Genomic DNA, 13272 nt, shown 5'->3' on the forward strand with positions numbered 1-13272 from the left:
CAGTTAATGCCAGTGAGGCTGTTCTTACCTTGCATCCTCAGCAACGGGTATGTGGTGTGTGGGATTCTTCCAGCTGCAATCCTTTTGAGTTTGTAACAAGATTAAGGATGGATTTCAGAAGCCTTCTACGTTACCCTTTTTTTAGTTTGCATTTTTTGGAAAAGCCTTGCAGGGGTGAAGGCCAGTGGTGTTATGAGATCTTTTATGTTTGCATTAAAGTGGCAATGAATTGTGAGTGCCCTTAGAGAGATGTGATTCCATGAAAAGCCCAAGCTGAAGGAGATGTTTAGACCTGCACCTGTAGGTTTATTTTTTCAAGAATGGATTCAGGAATAGTCAGTGCTTCGCATCTGTGCGCGGAGAGGGCCTAAAATGCTCCCGAGAGAAGTCCTCCCTGGCGGATGGGCAGTTTTAAAGTTAGGCTCTGGGGTTTGGTTGGTATATCCAAGAACTACAGCTCCCGGCGGCCCAAGCGCCGCCTTCTGCCCGCCCCCGTCCTGCGGCGGGCGGAAGCACGGAGGCGAAGCGCCCTCTGCCCTCACTCGAGGGTGCCGCTTTGGGGCTATGGAGCTGCTCAGACCACGGCTGCTGGCGGTCAGCGAGGAGCTGGGTGAGTCCGAGCTGGCGTCTCTGAAGTTCCTCAGCCAGGAGTATGTCCCTCTGAGGAAGCTGGAAGCCATCCAGAATGCACAGGACCTTTTCGAAGCGCTGCGGGAGAAAGGCATGATCGAGGCGGGGAACCTGTCCTTCCTGAAGGAGCTGCTCTACCGGATCAGTCGGATCGACCTCCTGGTTGCCCACCTAGGCTCCAGCCGTGAGGAGATGGAGAGAGAGCTGAAGATCCCAGGCAGGGCCCGGGTGTCGGCGTACAGGCGAGTGACCGGCGGCACGGATCACCGGGCGGCTTGGGGTGGGGGGCGCGCAGCGCCGATGGCTAGGAGCTCGCTCTTAACCGGCTGCACATCTCCTATGGTTGGTATAAGTTTTTAACGGTGATCTGAACACCTGGCTAAGGTTTGGAAGTGCACAAACCTGTTGCACGTGAAAGCAACTACAGCCGTACGGAAAGATTAACTTTCTGGGCAGTAAAAGGCAGAAATTTAATGCCACACCTTTCTGAAATGCTGAACAGCCCCCGAAGGCCTCCCTGCCCGGGTGCTGCGTGGTGCAGTGTCTTTGTTCTTAACTCCAGAAAGTTTCAGCGCTGTTACGATTTTAAGAAAACTGATTTCTTTTTAATTGCAGCTAACGTATTTTGACTTCAGGCTGCCCTGAAACAGTGTCCTCCTCTTTCCAGATACCTGCTCTTTCAGCTGTCAGAAGATGTCACCAAAGATGAGCTGAATTATTTCAAGTTTCTTTTGGGGAAAGAATTACCAAAATGCAGGCAAAACCCTGAGACAATAACTGTAAGAATTACTTCAGTCCTTTTTTTTTTTTTTTTTTTCCCCCTTCCTTAAAATTATTATAATCCATTGAGGCATTTGGGTTGTTACAGGAGGAATGAGTGTCACTTGCCTTCTGGTGGAGCACCATAAGGAAAAGGGTACATCTAGAAAGGGATTGTAGGCTCTGGTGCACATGGGACTTATCTGTGCTGGTGGTTATTCACAGCTTTTGCAGCAGTGCCACTGACCAGCACCTTATCAGGTGGGGGCCAGCCCTGCACCTTATCAGAGTTTCTAGAAGTATGTGTTTCATGATTTTCTCAGGCATGGAGGTGAGGCTGACAAGTCACTAATCTCCACAGTCCTCTGTTTTATCCTGTCTAAAAATGGGTGTAATGTTTCCTTGCTTCGAGTTACCAGGGATGTAGCTGACTGCCATGACATTTCAGGTATCATGGAGAGTGGCTTGGTAACTACATCAGCCAATTCCTTCAGGACTCTGTGATTGGGTCCCATAGATTTACATCTGTTCAGATTCCTCAGTGGTCACAAACCTTGTCTTCACTTACAGTGTTTGTCCCACCTCATCCCTTGTCTTGTGATCCTTCAACTTGGGAGGTGTGAGGAGAGAGGTTGCCAGTGAAGACCAAGGCAAAAAGATTGTTGAGAATCTCAGCCTTCTCCTTGTCTGTTGTTACTAGCTTGCCGTTTCTTGCCCATCAGTAGGGGTATGTTTTCTTTAACTTTCCTTTTCTGGTTGACATACCTGTTGAAGACCTTGTTATTTTTTGTATCCCTTGCCAAGTTCTGCTCCAACCATGCCCTGGCCTTCCTGACCTCATACCTACATAACCAGGCAGCATCCCTGTATTCCTCCCAAGATACCTATCCCTATTTGAACTGCCTGTGCCATTCCTTCTTACATTTTAGTTTGACCCACAGCTCTTGACTTAGCCATGCTGGTCTCTTCTCTTCCTTGCCTTATTTCTTACACCTGGGGATTGAGAGTTCTTGCACTCTATGGAAAGTGTCCTTAAAGATCTACCAGCTCAGTTCCTGCTCCCTTGTACCTGAGGACCATTTCCCCAGGAGTCCCATTGACTAACTCCTTGAAGAGTTAGTGTTCCTTGAAAAGATGGAAGTTTTCTTTCCTAAAATTCAGGATCCTGACTCTACTCCTTTTCTGACTCGTCTCTCTTAGGACTGTGAATTTCACCAGTGTGTAATCACTGCAGCTCAGACTGCCTCCACTCTTGACATCCCTGATGAGCTTACCTGCATTGGTGACCCTCAGATCGAGTATTGCATCCCCTCAAGTAGGGCTGTCTTAAGTTATCACTGAGACACTCCAGGAGTCTCCTGGATTGCCTATGGCTTGCTATGTTATTTTTCCAGCAGATGCTGGGGTGGTTAAAATCCCCCAGCAGGAACAAGAGCCTGCAAGCATGCCTCCTGTAGCTGGAGCAAGGCTTCACCCATAGGCTTGATCGGGTGTCCTGTAGCAGACACAACCACAGCGTTCCCCTTGTTGCCTTGGTCTCTAATTCCTCACCATAAACTTTTGACTTGGCTGTTCTTTAGGGACATCTCTTCACACTCTATCCATTTCTTAACACAGAGGACAACCTCTCCTGTCTGTTCTGAACAGTGTGTAGCCACTGATAGCTATACTCCAGTCATACGATTCATCTCAACAAGTTTCAGTAATGGCCACTGTATTGTAGTTTTCCAGAAGCAGAATAGTTTCCAGCTCCTCCTGTCTGTTGCCCATGCTACATGTCACCTTCTTAGACAAACACCCCTTTATTCTCTTAAGGTGTTTCACAGGTGTTTCCATATTGGCTCCTGCTACTTCAGGAGCTGCTGACTCATCTCTGTAAGACTTTGACTGTGCTGCAGTGTCCCCAGCATGCCATGGGACAGCAGGTTCAAGGCCCTTTCTAGCACCCAGTCCCTCTAACTCTGGTGTGTCATCCCACCACTTGTCACAGATGTGGAAGATCAGTAAAGGGTAATAGTCTGAGGATTGTACCAAGCTAGGAAGTTTCCTAGTGATGTCCTTAACTCAGGCTCCAGGGAGACAGCAAACTCCCTATGAGAAGGGTCTACCCACCATATTGGACCCTCTCTTCCCCTCAGAAGGGAGTCATCTATAACTATAACCCTCCTTTTCTTCCTTATAGATAAGGTCATGGTACAGGGGTAAGATTTTCTGACTGTAAAGACACCTCTGGTATAGATTACCCACTATCCACATCTTCATTTGCCTTGTCTTTCTGAACCAGAGTCTCGTATGTGTTGTTTAGAGATGTCTGGAGCGGCAAGGTGGGTAAGCAGGGAGTTTACCTGCTTCCCTGACCATGGACTTGTCTCCATTCACTCTTTTAATTTAGGTTTCTGCCTTTGGACTGACAGGAGCAGGATACAGGAGACACTTGATCCTGTGTGCTTTCTGACAGGTAGTCCCCCTTGTGTTTCAAGGAGGGCAGAACCTGGCTCCACCAGTCTACCTTTTATTCAGCCTCCCTGCTTGCTTCAGAGAAATCCCTACAGCATAATTCCATGCTTACATGTTCCCATTTTTGCCGTTGCTCAAGATGGTCAATACAGTGATTCTTGTGTTGCAGTTAAGTTTACAAGATAGTACCTTAAAGAAGTTACTGAAAGTAACATCATATGTTCATTATGATCATCATTAGATGTCCTGAATTACATCTTAGCAGATCTCAGCATCTCTGAGCTGTGGAAGGGAAGTGAGTCCATTTTAAGATGATGTATGCATTTACAGTACTATCAGGTTGTGTTGAACTAGGTTCCATTGACTCAGCTGCAGTCTCAGCTGAGCTACCAGTCAGCTGGACTGACTCTGTGGGGTGCATGTATCTGTATTTAAGTGCACATTGCAGCTTCCATCTCAGTGGCAGCATGGATGTTCCCTAAGAGCAAACTACCTTTCTGATTACCCAGATGATGCTGGACATTTTCATTGGCATGGAGAAGAAGGGGATTTTGGGAGAAGACAACCTAAGTATCCTGAAGAGGCTCTGTGCAGAAATTAACATCAGCCTGTTGAAGAAAATTGAAGAGTATGAATTAAACCTAATTGGTAAAACAAATTCTCCTGACAGCTGTGAAGAATATTCTCAGGTAAGTCATTTTGTTTCTTAGAAACATCATAATTTTGTCTTAGAAGAGACCATCCCTCTGTAAGGTGAACAGTTAACTGTAAGCCCAATTTAAAAGCACTGTTTTGAAAAACTAAGATGCACCACTTTGCAACATCCTTTATTCTGAAGCTAAGGCACAGGCAGCAGCTCCTGCAACATTAAAACGTTTGAAAAATTTGCAGGGGTAGCAAGACAGGTTGAGTGTGGTACAACGGGTGGACAGGCATGGAGAAGTGGGTGAATGCAGCACCCTGTGATGATTATGTGGGTTGGAGGGTGTGTGGGGGTGTGCTGGGTACAGAGTCCCAAAGGTGGTGGGGTGGCAATTTGCCAGCAATGCTGTGTAGAGAGAGCTGCCTAGAAAGCCAGGTGGTACTTCACCCTGCTGTACCACTAGCACATGCTGAGAAGGAGAGTGAAGCAGCAATATTCTTTGTTTGCAGCAGCTTGAGGCTTACAAAATGACTAGCCGGCCCCGGGGAGTGTGCCTAATCCTCAATAATCACAATTTTGCAAAAGCCAGGGAAGCAGTACCAGAACTCAGAAACCTGAGGGATCGGGATGGGACAGACATGGATGCAGGTACAGTACTCTCTACTAAAAGTTTGCATTTCAATCTTCCCTTCATAGGATGTTTTTGTTGTAGTGGCTGAGTTGGCTCTGTGTCCTGTGCTGGCAAATCCTCATCAATTCATCAAGCTCTTACTGGCTGACTCAGAACAATTCATGAGCTTTTTGCTGGTTTACTGAGTTTACTGCAACATTAAGCAGCAAACTTGGCCTGAACTTTACAAGCTAGACTAGCTTTCCATCAGCCTTATGCATACTACTGTTCAGATATGCAGAAATGGATTTGCTGCTGAGCAAAAATTGGGTATTCGTTGTTTAACATCCAACTTGAAAAGAAAAAAAATGGGGGGTTGGGTGGGGCTGGGGGCAGGAAGGAGTGTGTTGGAATTTAGGGACTCAGTAATGCTATTCTGGCACCTTGATTTTAGCAGGCTGTCCTGCAGCAGCATAGTTCAATGCAGGTCCTAGAGCCTGTGAGATGGGTGTATTTGTGCTATCTGCATTATCTGTGCCAAGAGATAAAATCCATGAAGGGACCTTATTTCACTGAGTTGTCAGAGTGCAGTTTCTCTTTGTGACACAGGTACTTCCCCAAAGGCTAGTGTCCTGTTCTTTTGGGTATAGCAGCTGCACTGTTCAGCACCTTCTGAGAGACAGAGTAGCTGTGAAGTAGGTGGGGGAGAGAGATACAGCTTTCATAGCTCTGCAGACTTTCCAGACAGGCAGTACTAAACAGCAAGATTTCAAGGAAGCATTTTAATGAGAGAAGGGAACTCCATAAACATATGATTAGTGGTTAGACTATTAAACTATTTTCAGAGCAGGAATGTAACTGCTGGATAATTGTGTAGCAGGACTTTAAAAAAAAAAAATTGTCTCTAGAAATGCAATTTGCAATTGTGGAGTCCAACCTTCTATTTATTTTCCAGCGGCTCTAAGAAGAGTCTTTAGCAAGCTTCACTTTGCAGTAGCAGAACACAGAGACCTCACTGCAGAGGGAATGCGCAAGACTGTGGACACCTACCGCTGCGAAGACCACAAGGACAAAGACTGTTTTGTTTGCTGTATCCTATCTCATGGGAAAAAAGGCAGTGTATATGGTGTTGATGGGCAGGAAGTACCTATCCAGGAACTGACTACTTCTTTCACTGGACACAATTGCTGCTCACTTGCTGGAAAACCAAAAGTCTTTTTTATTCAGGCCTGTCAAGGTGAATCTTTCCAGAAAGGTGTGCCCATTGAAACAGATTCAGTAGAGCAAGATTCTTCTGTAGAAACAGATGCAAGACTGCAATTTGACTGCATCCCTGCAGAGGCAGACTTCCTCTTGGGTATGGCTACCCTGCAAGATTACGTTTCCTACAGAAGCCGAAGGGAGGGGACATGGTACATACAGGCATTGTGCCAGCACTTGGAGTACAGCTGTCCTCGGTAACTGTTTTCATAAGCAACTCCTATGTCTTTTCCCTCTGAATGACAAGTGTGGTTTGGATGCAGAGGTAGAGGGTATGTGTTGGGAGGGCACAGTAATGTAGCACAGAGCAGCACTATGGAGATAGATAAACTGCTTTGAACAAACTGCTGTGAAGCCTGTTCAAAACAGGAGCTGTTAGTACTGGTATAGAACAAGATATGTGAGAATGTGGCAATTTTTCTGCTATTAACTGCTTCCCTAATATAAAACATACTTGTCTTTTTGCAGAGGAGAAGATATTCTCACCATCCTGACAGCAGTCAATCAAGAGGTGAGCAAAAAGAGTTGCAGTCAAAATGCACAGAAGCAGATGCCACAGCCCAGTTTCACACTGAGGAAAAAGCTTATCTTTCCTGTCAACTAAATGGGAAGGAACTGCATGGCAGAGGGAGCTGCAGCAGCTGGAGTTGCCTAGTATCAGCTAAGAACTTTAGAACTTACTAGAATTTATTAGAATCAAAAACTTTTAAGAACTTACTAGCTAAGAAAGCTAAGATTTTTCAGTGTCTGCTCTTACCACAAGAACAAATGTTTTTACTGAAAATACAACCAAGGAGCAAAAGCCTTAAGAAATTTGTGTTAACGCACATGATGCTTTATATTTGAGAGCATCTCTGAGCTGCTGTTAGAGGTGTGGTTTCTTAAAATATGCTCAAGTGTTTTCTATCATCTGTACCACACTGCCTTTGCAGTGGTATCTTCCCACTGCACATTTTAAGACAACTGTTACGAAGCCTTGTGTATTTTACATGTAACTTTTAAAAAATAAAGGGAGGAACAATGCATGTTTTATAGGATAGCATCCGTTCACATCTGTGTGTTTTGTTACTTCTCCTCACTACTAAAAATAATTTTTAGTGTTTTGGTACAACTTAAGGAAATGTTCAGCCCTTGTCCCCCAGCATCCTCAGCAGGATGTGGCTGTGACCTGCGTTTCAGAGTGTACTCTACCTAGAGTAGTTTTAACAGTGAAGATCAGTTGCTTGAGGACTGCTTTATGTTTGAAGATGTCCAATTATCCTGTGTTCACTTACCTGGCTGATCTTTGAGTCTCAGTTCTAAGCACAGCAAAAGAAGTTCCTAGGTAAGTACCCAGTCCTTAAAATAAATTTTGGTATTGCCTCACATGATTAATAAGCACACAGAACAGGGAGCTTTACAAGCTCTGAGTAGAAGGTAAAGCTTTGGTATTCTGCTTTGCTTGAAATGAGATGTTCATTCTGTTACACCCTTGTTACAGCTTTCAGCCTTAAATAATCATCTACACTGGATACCATTAACTAAACAGATCTTCACTGTAGCCTAAGTCCCCTCCCTAGACTCCTGTGGGCAATACTTCTCTCTTTGGTACCAGCCTTGGTAACAGGCTGGGGGAAGAGGTGAGAGAAAGCAGCCCTGAGGGAAAGAAGTTGGGGGTGCTCGTGGACAAGAAGCTGGACATGAGCAGGCAGTGTGCACTTGCAGCCCAGAAACCAAATCACCTCCTGGGTTGCATCAAAAGATGCATGGCCAGATCCAGAGAGGTGATTCTGCCACTTGACTCTGGTCTGCTGAGACCCCACCTGGAGTACTGCATCTACCTCTCCACCCCTCAACACAGGAAAGCCATGGACCTGAGAGAGCAGGTCCAGAGGAGGGCCACAAAAATGATCAGGGAGCTGGAGCACCTCTGCTACAATGAGAGGCTGAGAGGGCTGAGGGTGTTCAGCCTGGAGAAGAGGAGGCTCTGGCAAGACTGAATAATGACCTTCCAGTACCTGAAGGGGGCCTACAAGAAGGCTGGAGAGGGACTGCTGCTTATGAAGGCCTGCAGTGAGAGCACAAGGGGAAGTGGTTTTAAATTAGAGAAGAGCACATTTAGCTTGGATGTTCGGAAAGAAGTTCTTTACAAGGAGAGTGCTTGAGCACTGGAAGAGGATACCCAGAGAGGTGGTTTGAGGCCCCATCCCAGGAGATACTCAAGATGAGGCTTGACCTGGGCTGTGGGAGTGACCTGATCTGGTTGAGGATGTCACTGCTCCCTGCAAAGGCATTGGACTAGAAGACCATGAGAGGTCCTTTCCAGCCCAGGTAATTCTATGATTCTACACACACAAGCAAAACAAACCAAGGAATTCATTCACCATTCTTCATGGGCAGGAAAGCAAGGCTCCATCACACATAAATGGTTACATGAAGGCAAACACCATCATTCCAAACATCTCCTCTTCCTTCTTCCTCCAGTTTTATTGATGAGCATGATGTTACAGGGTATGGAATATTCCTTCCTTCAGTTGGGGTCAGCTGGCGCAGCTGTGTCCCCTCCCAATTCCTTGCGCATCCCCAGCCTACTCACGGGACAGATAATAAGCAGACAAGGCTGCCCCAGCCACAGTAAGCACTACTCACCAACCCGTGTGTTATCTATGCTGTTTTCGTCACAAACCCAAACCAGCGACACACCAGCTACTATAATTAACTACCCCAGACAAAAATCAGCACACAACTTTTCTGTCTTTCCAACTAATTTGAAAATTTCTTCTAAGAGCACAACTTCTCTTAGGCTATCCAAACCTAGGCACTGAGAGTTCAACTGCAAGAGCTGGATACTTTCAAGTGAAGATTCCAGCCCACAGAAAAGGCCTTATTTGTATTCACTTCTCCATAGTGTAAAATGCTTTTTAAAGGCCCTTGCTCCTGGGAGATTGTCTTTCTTTAGACCAACCAAAAGGAAAACAAGAAAGGAGCTCAAGGTGCTTCCAAATTTCATCTGAAGAATTATTTCAGAATTTCAGAATTGCCAAAATCCCACTGATATAGGTGGCTTAACAAACCTATTTATTTTCTTCAGGAAGTTCTTACCTGCACCTTCCTCAGGCACGTCTGTGCTTTTGTAGTTCTAGCTCTCTTCTTGCAGCTTTGAAGGGCTTACAGCTTACTACACCTTAAGTGCTAGAGAGCAAGTGGGGGGAAAAAAAGCATCACCAAAGTGTTAGACAGTATGTACACACTTACAAAAGGGCAGATAGCTGTGCTCCTCAGGCTTGTCAGGACAGCTGAACTTTCTTAAGTTCAACAGGAACTTGTATACTGACGTTTTCTTTCTATATGCATCATGAACAGCTTTGATGCAAAGAAAGCATGTAGCCATAAATCCCAATATAGTTGTTCTGGCACCTTTTAGCTCCACTGTGAAATACACTTCTGCAATCCCAGTAGTTAATTAAGTTGGTAACATTGTCCTTTGCTCTGAGGACATGCAAACATGATGCCTAAATACATGTGTTACAAGGAAACAGTATAAGTTACCTACTTGCTAGTTAAGGAAATTTGGTCAACACCTCTTGCAATCCAAATATTGGGAGTTTGAGCTTGCAGCAGGATCATTTAGAAGTGTGACAATTAACAGAGAACAGTGGGAAGAGAATGTCTCCCTAATGTGTTGGACTCGATGACCTTAGAGGTCTTTTCCAAGTGAAACAACTGTATGTCCAACTCATCAAAAGTTGAGTCGAAAATTCAACCTCAGATTGATGAGATTGAAAGCTTGTCTCCTTCTCACATCAGAAAAATAAGCTACATAAATACAGGATACTTACCCACAGGAGAACAGTGGTTCTGTTGAGGTGTCATGCCAGAGATCTAGAGGAACCAGTCAGGAACTTTGACTAATTCAGGTAACAATCTGTTAACTGCAAATTGATGTTCCCATTCTCTACTGCTGAGGAAACTTGAGTGTTCTGGGTAAAATGATCAGGACCTTTCAGCCTGAAATGTGAATGCAGGGGCTTGTGCTGAAGGTGGCATGCACAGCCACAGGCAGGCATTTGGCACCTCTGTGCCAGGAGATTCAGTGAGACTTACACAAAGGAGTACTCCAGCAAGTAGCTTGGTTTCAGTTTCTCTCTCTCTCTCCCCCCTATTTGTAATTACAGAGGGTTGATTTAACATCAGCTACTGAGATGGGAAAACAACAGCACATCAGCTACTGAGATGGGAAAACAACAGCACATCAGCTACTGAGATGGGAAAACAACAGCACATCAGCTACTGAGATGGGAAAACAACAGCACATCAGCTACTGAGATGGGAAAACAACAGCACTGTTAGCAGACATTTACTGCATAGTCATCTGCCACCTGTAACAGCTAACAGCCCACTGCAGCCTCATTAAGTCATTACATCAATTTCTTCGTTTTTACAACCATTTGTGCAGATACTAACTCATTAAGCTTGTGTACAATATAACAACAAATAAATTTGAGCCAAAAAAGGCCTAAGTTTAGGTTTGTTATAGAAAACACTGTAGTATAGAAGATGACATCTGGAACAAACCACACAACATAACCAAGATACTGAAAAATGGTTTGTTACACATATTTATTATAAAATTCACACTAGACTACTAAACAACAGTAAGTGCAAAAAGCAGATGAAAAAACACTATGAAGTTCCTAGACCTTTCAAACTTTTTGTCTAGTGCCCCTCCAGTAACAGCCAAATGAGGCCCCAACCCAAACCTCACCTTCCCTTTCTACTGCTGCTTGACTCCAGTAGACTTGTAACTTTGAGCACACGTACTTTGAGCATGTAAGTTATCACTGAGTCTATCAAAAAACGTGAAACTAGAAAGCTATAAAATTGTGCTTGGTTTAAGCCAATCTTAATAAAAGTAAATACTACAACAATTTACTTCTGTCTCTTGAAACCTTCCCAAGCATGGGTAAGTCCTTTCTGGTTTCATCTCAAAGATTAGAGAACTTTTCTGAAATTTAATTCTCCGTTTCCTCATACTTCTACCTCCCACTCAAGGATCAAAAGACCTTGTGCAGGGTCTCAGCTATCCCAGTCACAAAAGTCTGTCTCATCTCTTACAGGATGCAACAGAAGATGAATCAGTTCCTAGAATAATGGCAACTTTTAATGTGTTCTTCTAAACAAGTATAGTATTCAAAAAAGTTTGTTTTGTGCCAAAATCCAGAAGATGAAGTACCCATTTTCTCTGCTGCTGCAAGCTGGGCACATATATATAGAATGTGTGTGACCATGGAAAAGTATAAACGCATAACGGAGGTTCAACAGCACTGCAGTACACATCACCGAGCCAGACAACGCATACACACATTGGTATACAGATTCTTCCGTTTTCTTCTTGCCTTGTGTGAAGTAGCTGATGATCCATCATCCCATAGGACACAAACAAGCAAACAGAACCTCTCCACATAACCACAGTATTGTTTGAACTGAACCAGTTTATGTTGTTGAGCTATGAAATAGGGAAGTCTCACACAGAGAAACATCATTTAATGAATGTTCTTTTAGATGACTTTTAACTGAATCCTGGTCTGCCAAAGGAATTCTGATTTAGTTGATTTGCTGCTTCTGTTTATAACAGAATGATCCAATGGCTGGAGTTCTCTAATGAAAGTAGTTTAAAAAAAACAGTGTAATAACATTTATCTGTAACTTACACATATTCCTGTAACACACAGGAAAGAGACATATTTTGACACACGAGAGACTTCTCTGTTGATACCAAACTGTCTAATCCTTTGTTAACTCATTCCTGTGTTTCCCTAGATGTTAAAAGCACGCAGCAGATATACCTTAGTTCACTGGAGAGCAAAATTACCAACCCCCCACTCCTTTCACTCTTACCTTACATAGCTAGGCTAGACCTCCTGCACAGCTACTTATGTACAAACAAATAGTTACATGAAGAAATTAAATCTTTTTCATTAAAAAAAAAATTAACCCGTATATAGTATTTTAAATAAAATTCACCTTTTATAAGTGTAAGGTTTTGCTTCAACAGCAAAAGGCAACTCCAGGAGTTCCTGAATATTTTTGTGCGCTGCTGACAGGCAAGCTTCTGCTTTGAATCCCTGTGCAAGTCTGAAGTGGTTACTCCCTTTTGTTTTACAAGACTGTTACAGCAAAGAGTCATCACAAGATCTACAGAACTGTAAAAGCAGAAAGGCCACATTACAAATTTCCTATAAACCTGGTTAAGAAGCTTTCTTTTCCTGCCCCACTTCACTCACCCCTGCAGCAACAAGGATACTGATTCTGATGCTCATGCCTTATGGCAAATGCAAACCAGCATGAATAGTTAGGTTGCTGCTTCACACTACACACCCAGGCAGATACCAGCTACATCCCACAAGCACAGTAACAAGTAAACTCTGACTGTTTTACCTAATTATATGGAAAGTAAACTTTGAAATTTTTTAATGTTGATAGGTACAGTGAAAAATTACATAAAGAACCTGTTTCCATTCAGGCCACTAGTGACAACCCATTCCTCCGAGGAAATTTGGGCAGGTTTTTTGTTGTGGGTTTTTGTGTGTGTGTATGTGTGGTTTGTTTGGTTTTTTTTTTTTGTCTTAAGTTACACTATAAATCTATTGTAGATTATTCAGTAAAGACTAGAGCCTTGGACAGGAAGGAATAAAAAAGCAGCATGGACAGAAATACTTTGCTGATTACCACTCAAAAAATCAGATTTTTTTAAATGGACTTCTGAGACAGAAGGTCTGCCTCAGCTTTGTTCAGAATCACTCTCCATCACCAAAACAGGATTTCAATGCAGACAAAAATCGGTTTATGTTCATCACAATGCTACAAGAACACTAGCTTTCTTCTTCCTGTTTCTAAATGTAGTCTGGTAAATTTTGCTCTTAATGAAATCTTC

The 13272-nt window shown here is 43.7% G+C and overlaps 1 protein-coding gene across 3 annotated transcripts; it reads left to right on the plus strand.

Moving 5' to 3' along the window:
* The first annotated feature begins 564 nt into the window (after positions 1–564).
* LOC128967034 (caspase-8-like) lies at positions 565–7369 on the plus strand. Of its 3 annotated transcripts, XM_054381010.1 has the most exons (6): positions 565–872; positions 1298–1409; positions 4356–4547; positions 4999–5137; positions 6055–6556; positions 6828–7369. In XM_054381010.1, exons 1-6 carry the CDS (start codon positions 565–567, stop codon positions 6961–6963), a joined length of 1389 nt encoding a protein of 462 aa, XP_054236985.1. In that variant the 3' UTR covers positions 6964–7369. The 3 variants fall into 3 exon arrangements, with proteins under 3 accessions (XP_054236985.1, XP_054236986.1, XP_054236987.1); XM_054381011.1 differs by lacking the exon at positions 4999–5137 and having other exon boundaries at positions 4356–4515; positions 6031–6556; XM_054381012.1 differs by lacking the exon at positions 4999–5137 and having other exon boundaries at positions 4356–4494.
* Positions 7370–13272: the final 5903 nt, after the last annotated feature.

Source organism: Indicator indicator, chromosome 5 (assembly GCF_027791375.1).
Source record: "Indicator indicator isolate 239-I01 chromosome 5, UM_Iind_1.1, whole genome shotgun sequence".
Classification (NCBI taxonomy): domain Eukaryota; kingdom Metazoa; phylum Chordata; class Aves; order Piciformes; family Indicatoridae; genus Indicator; species Indicator indicator.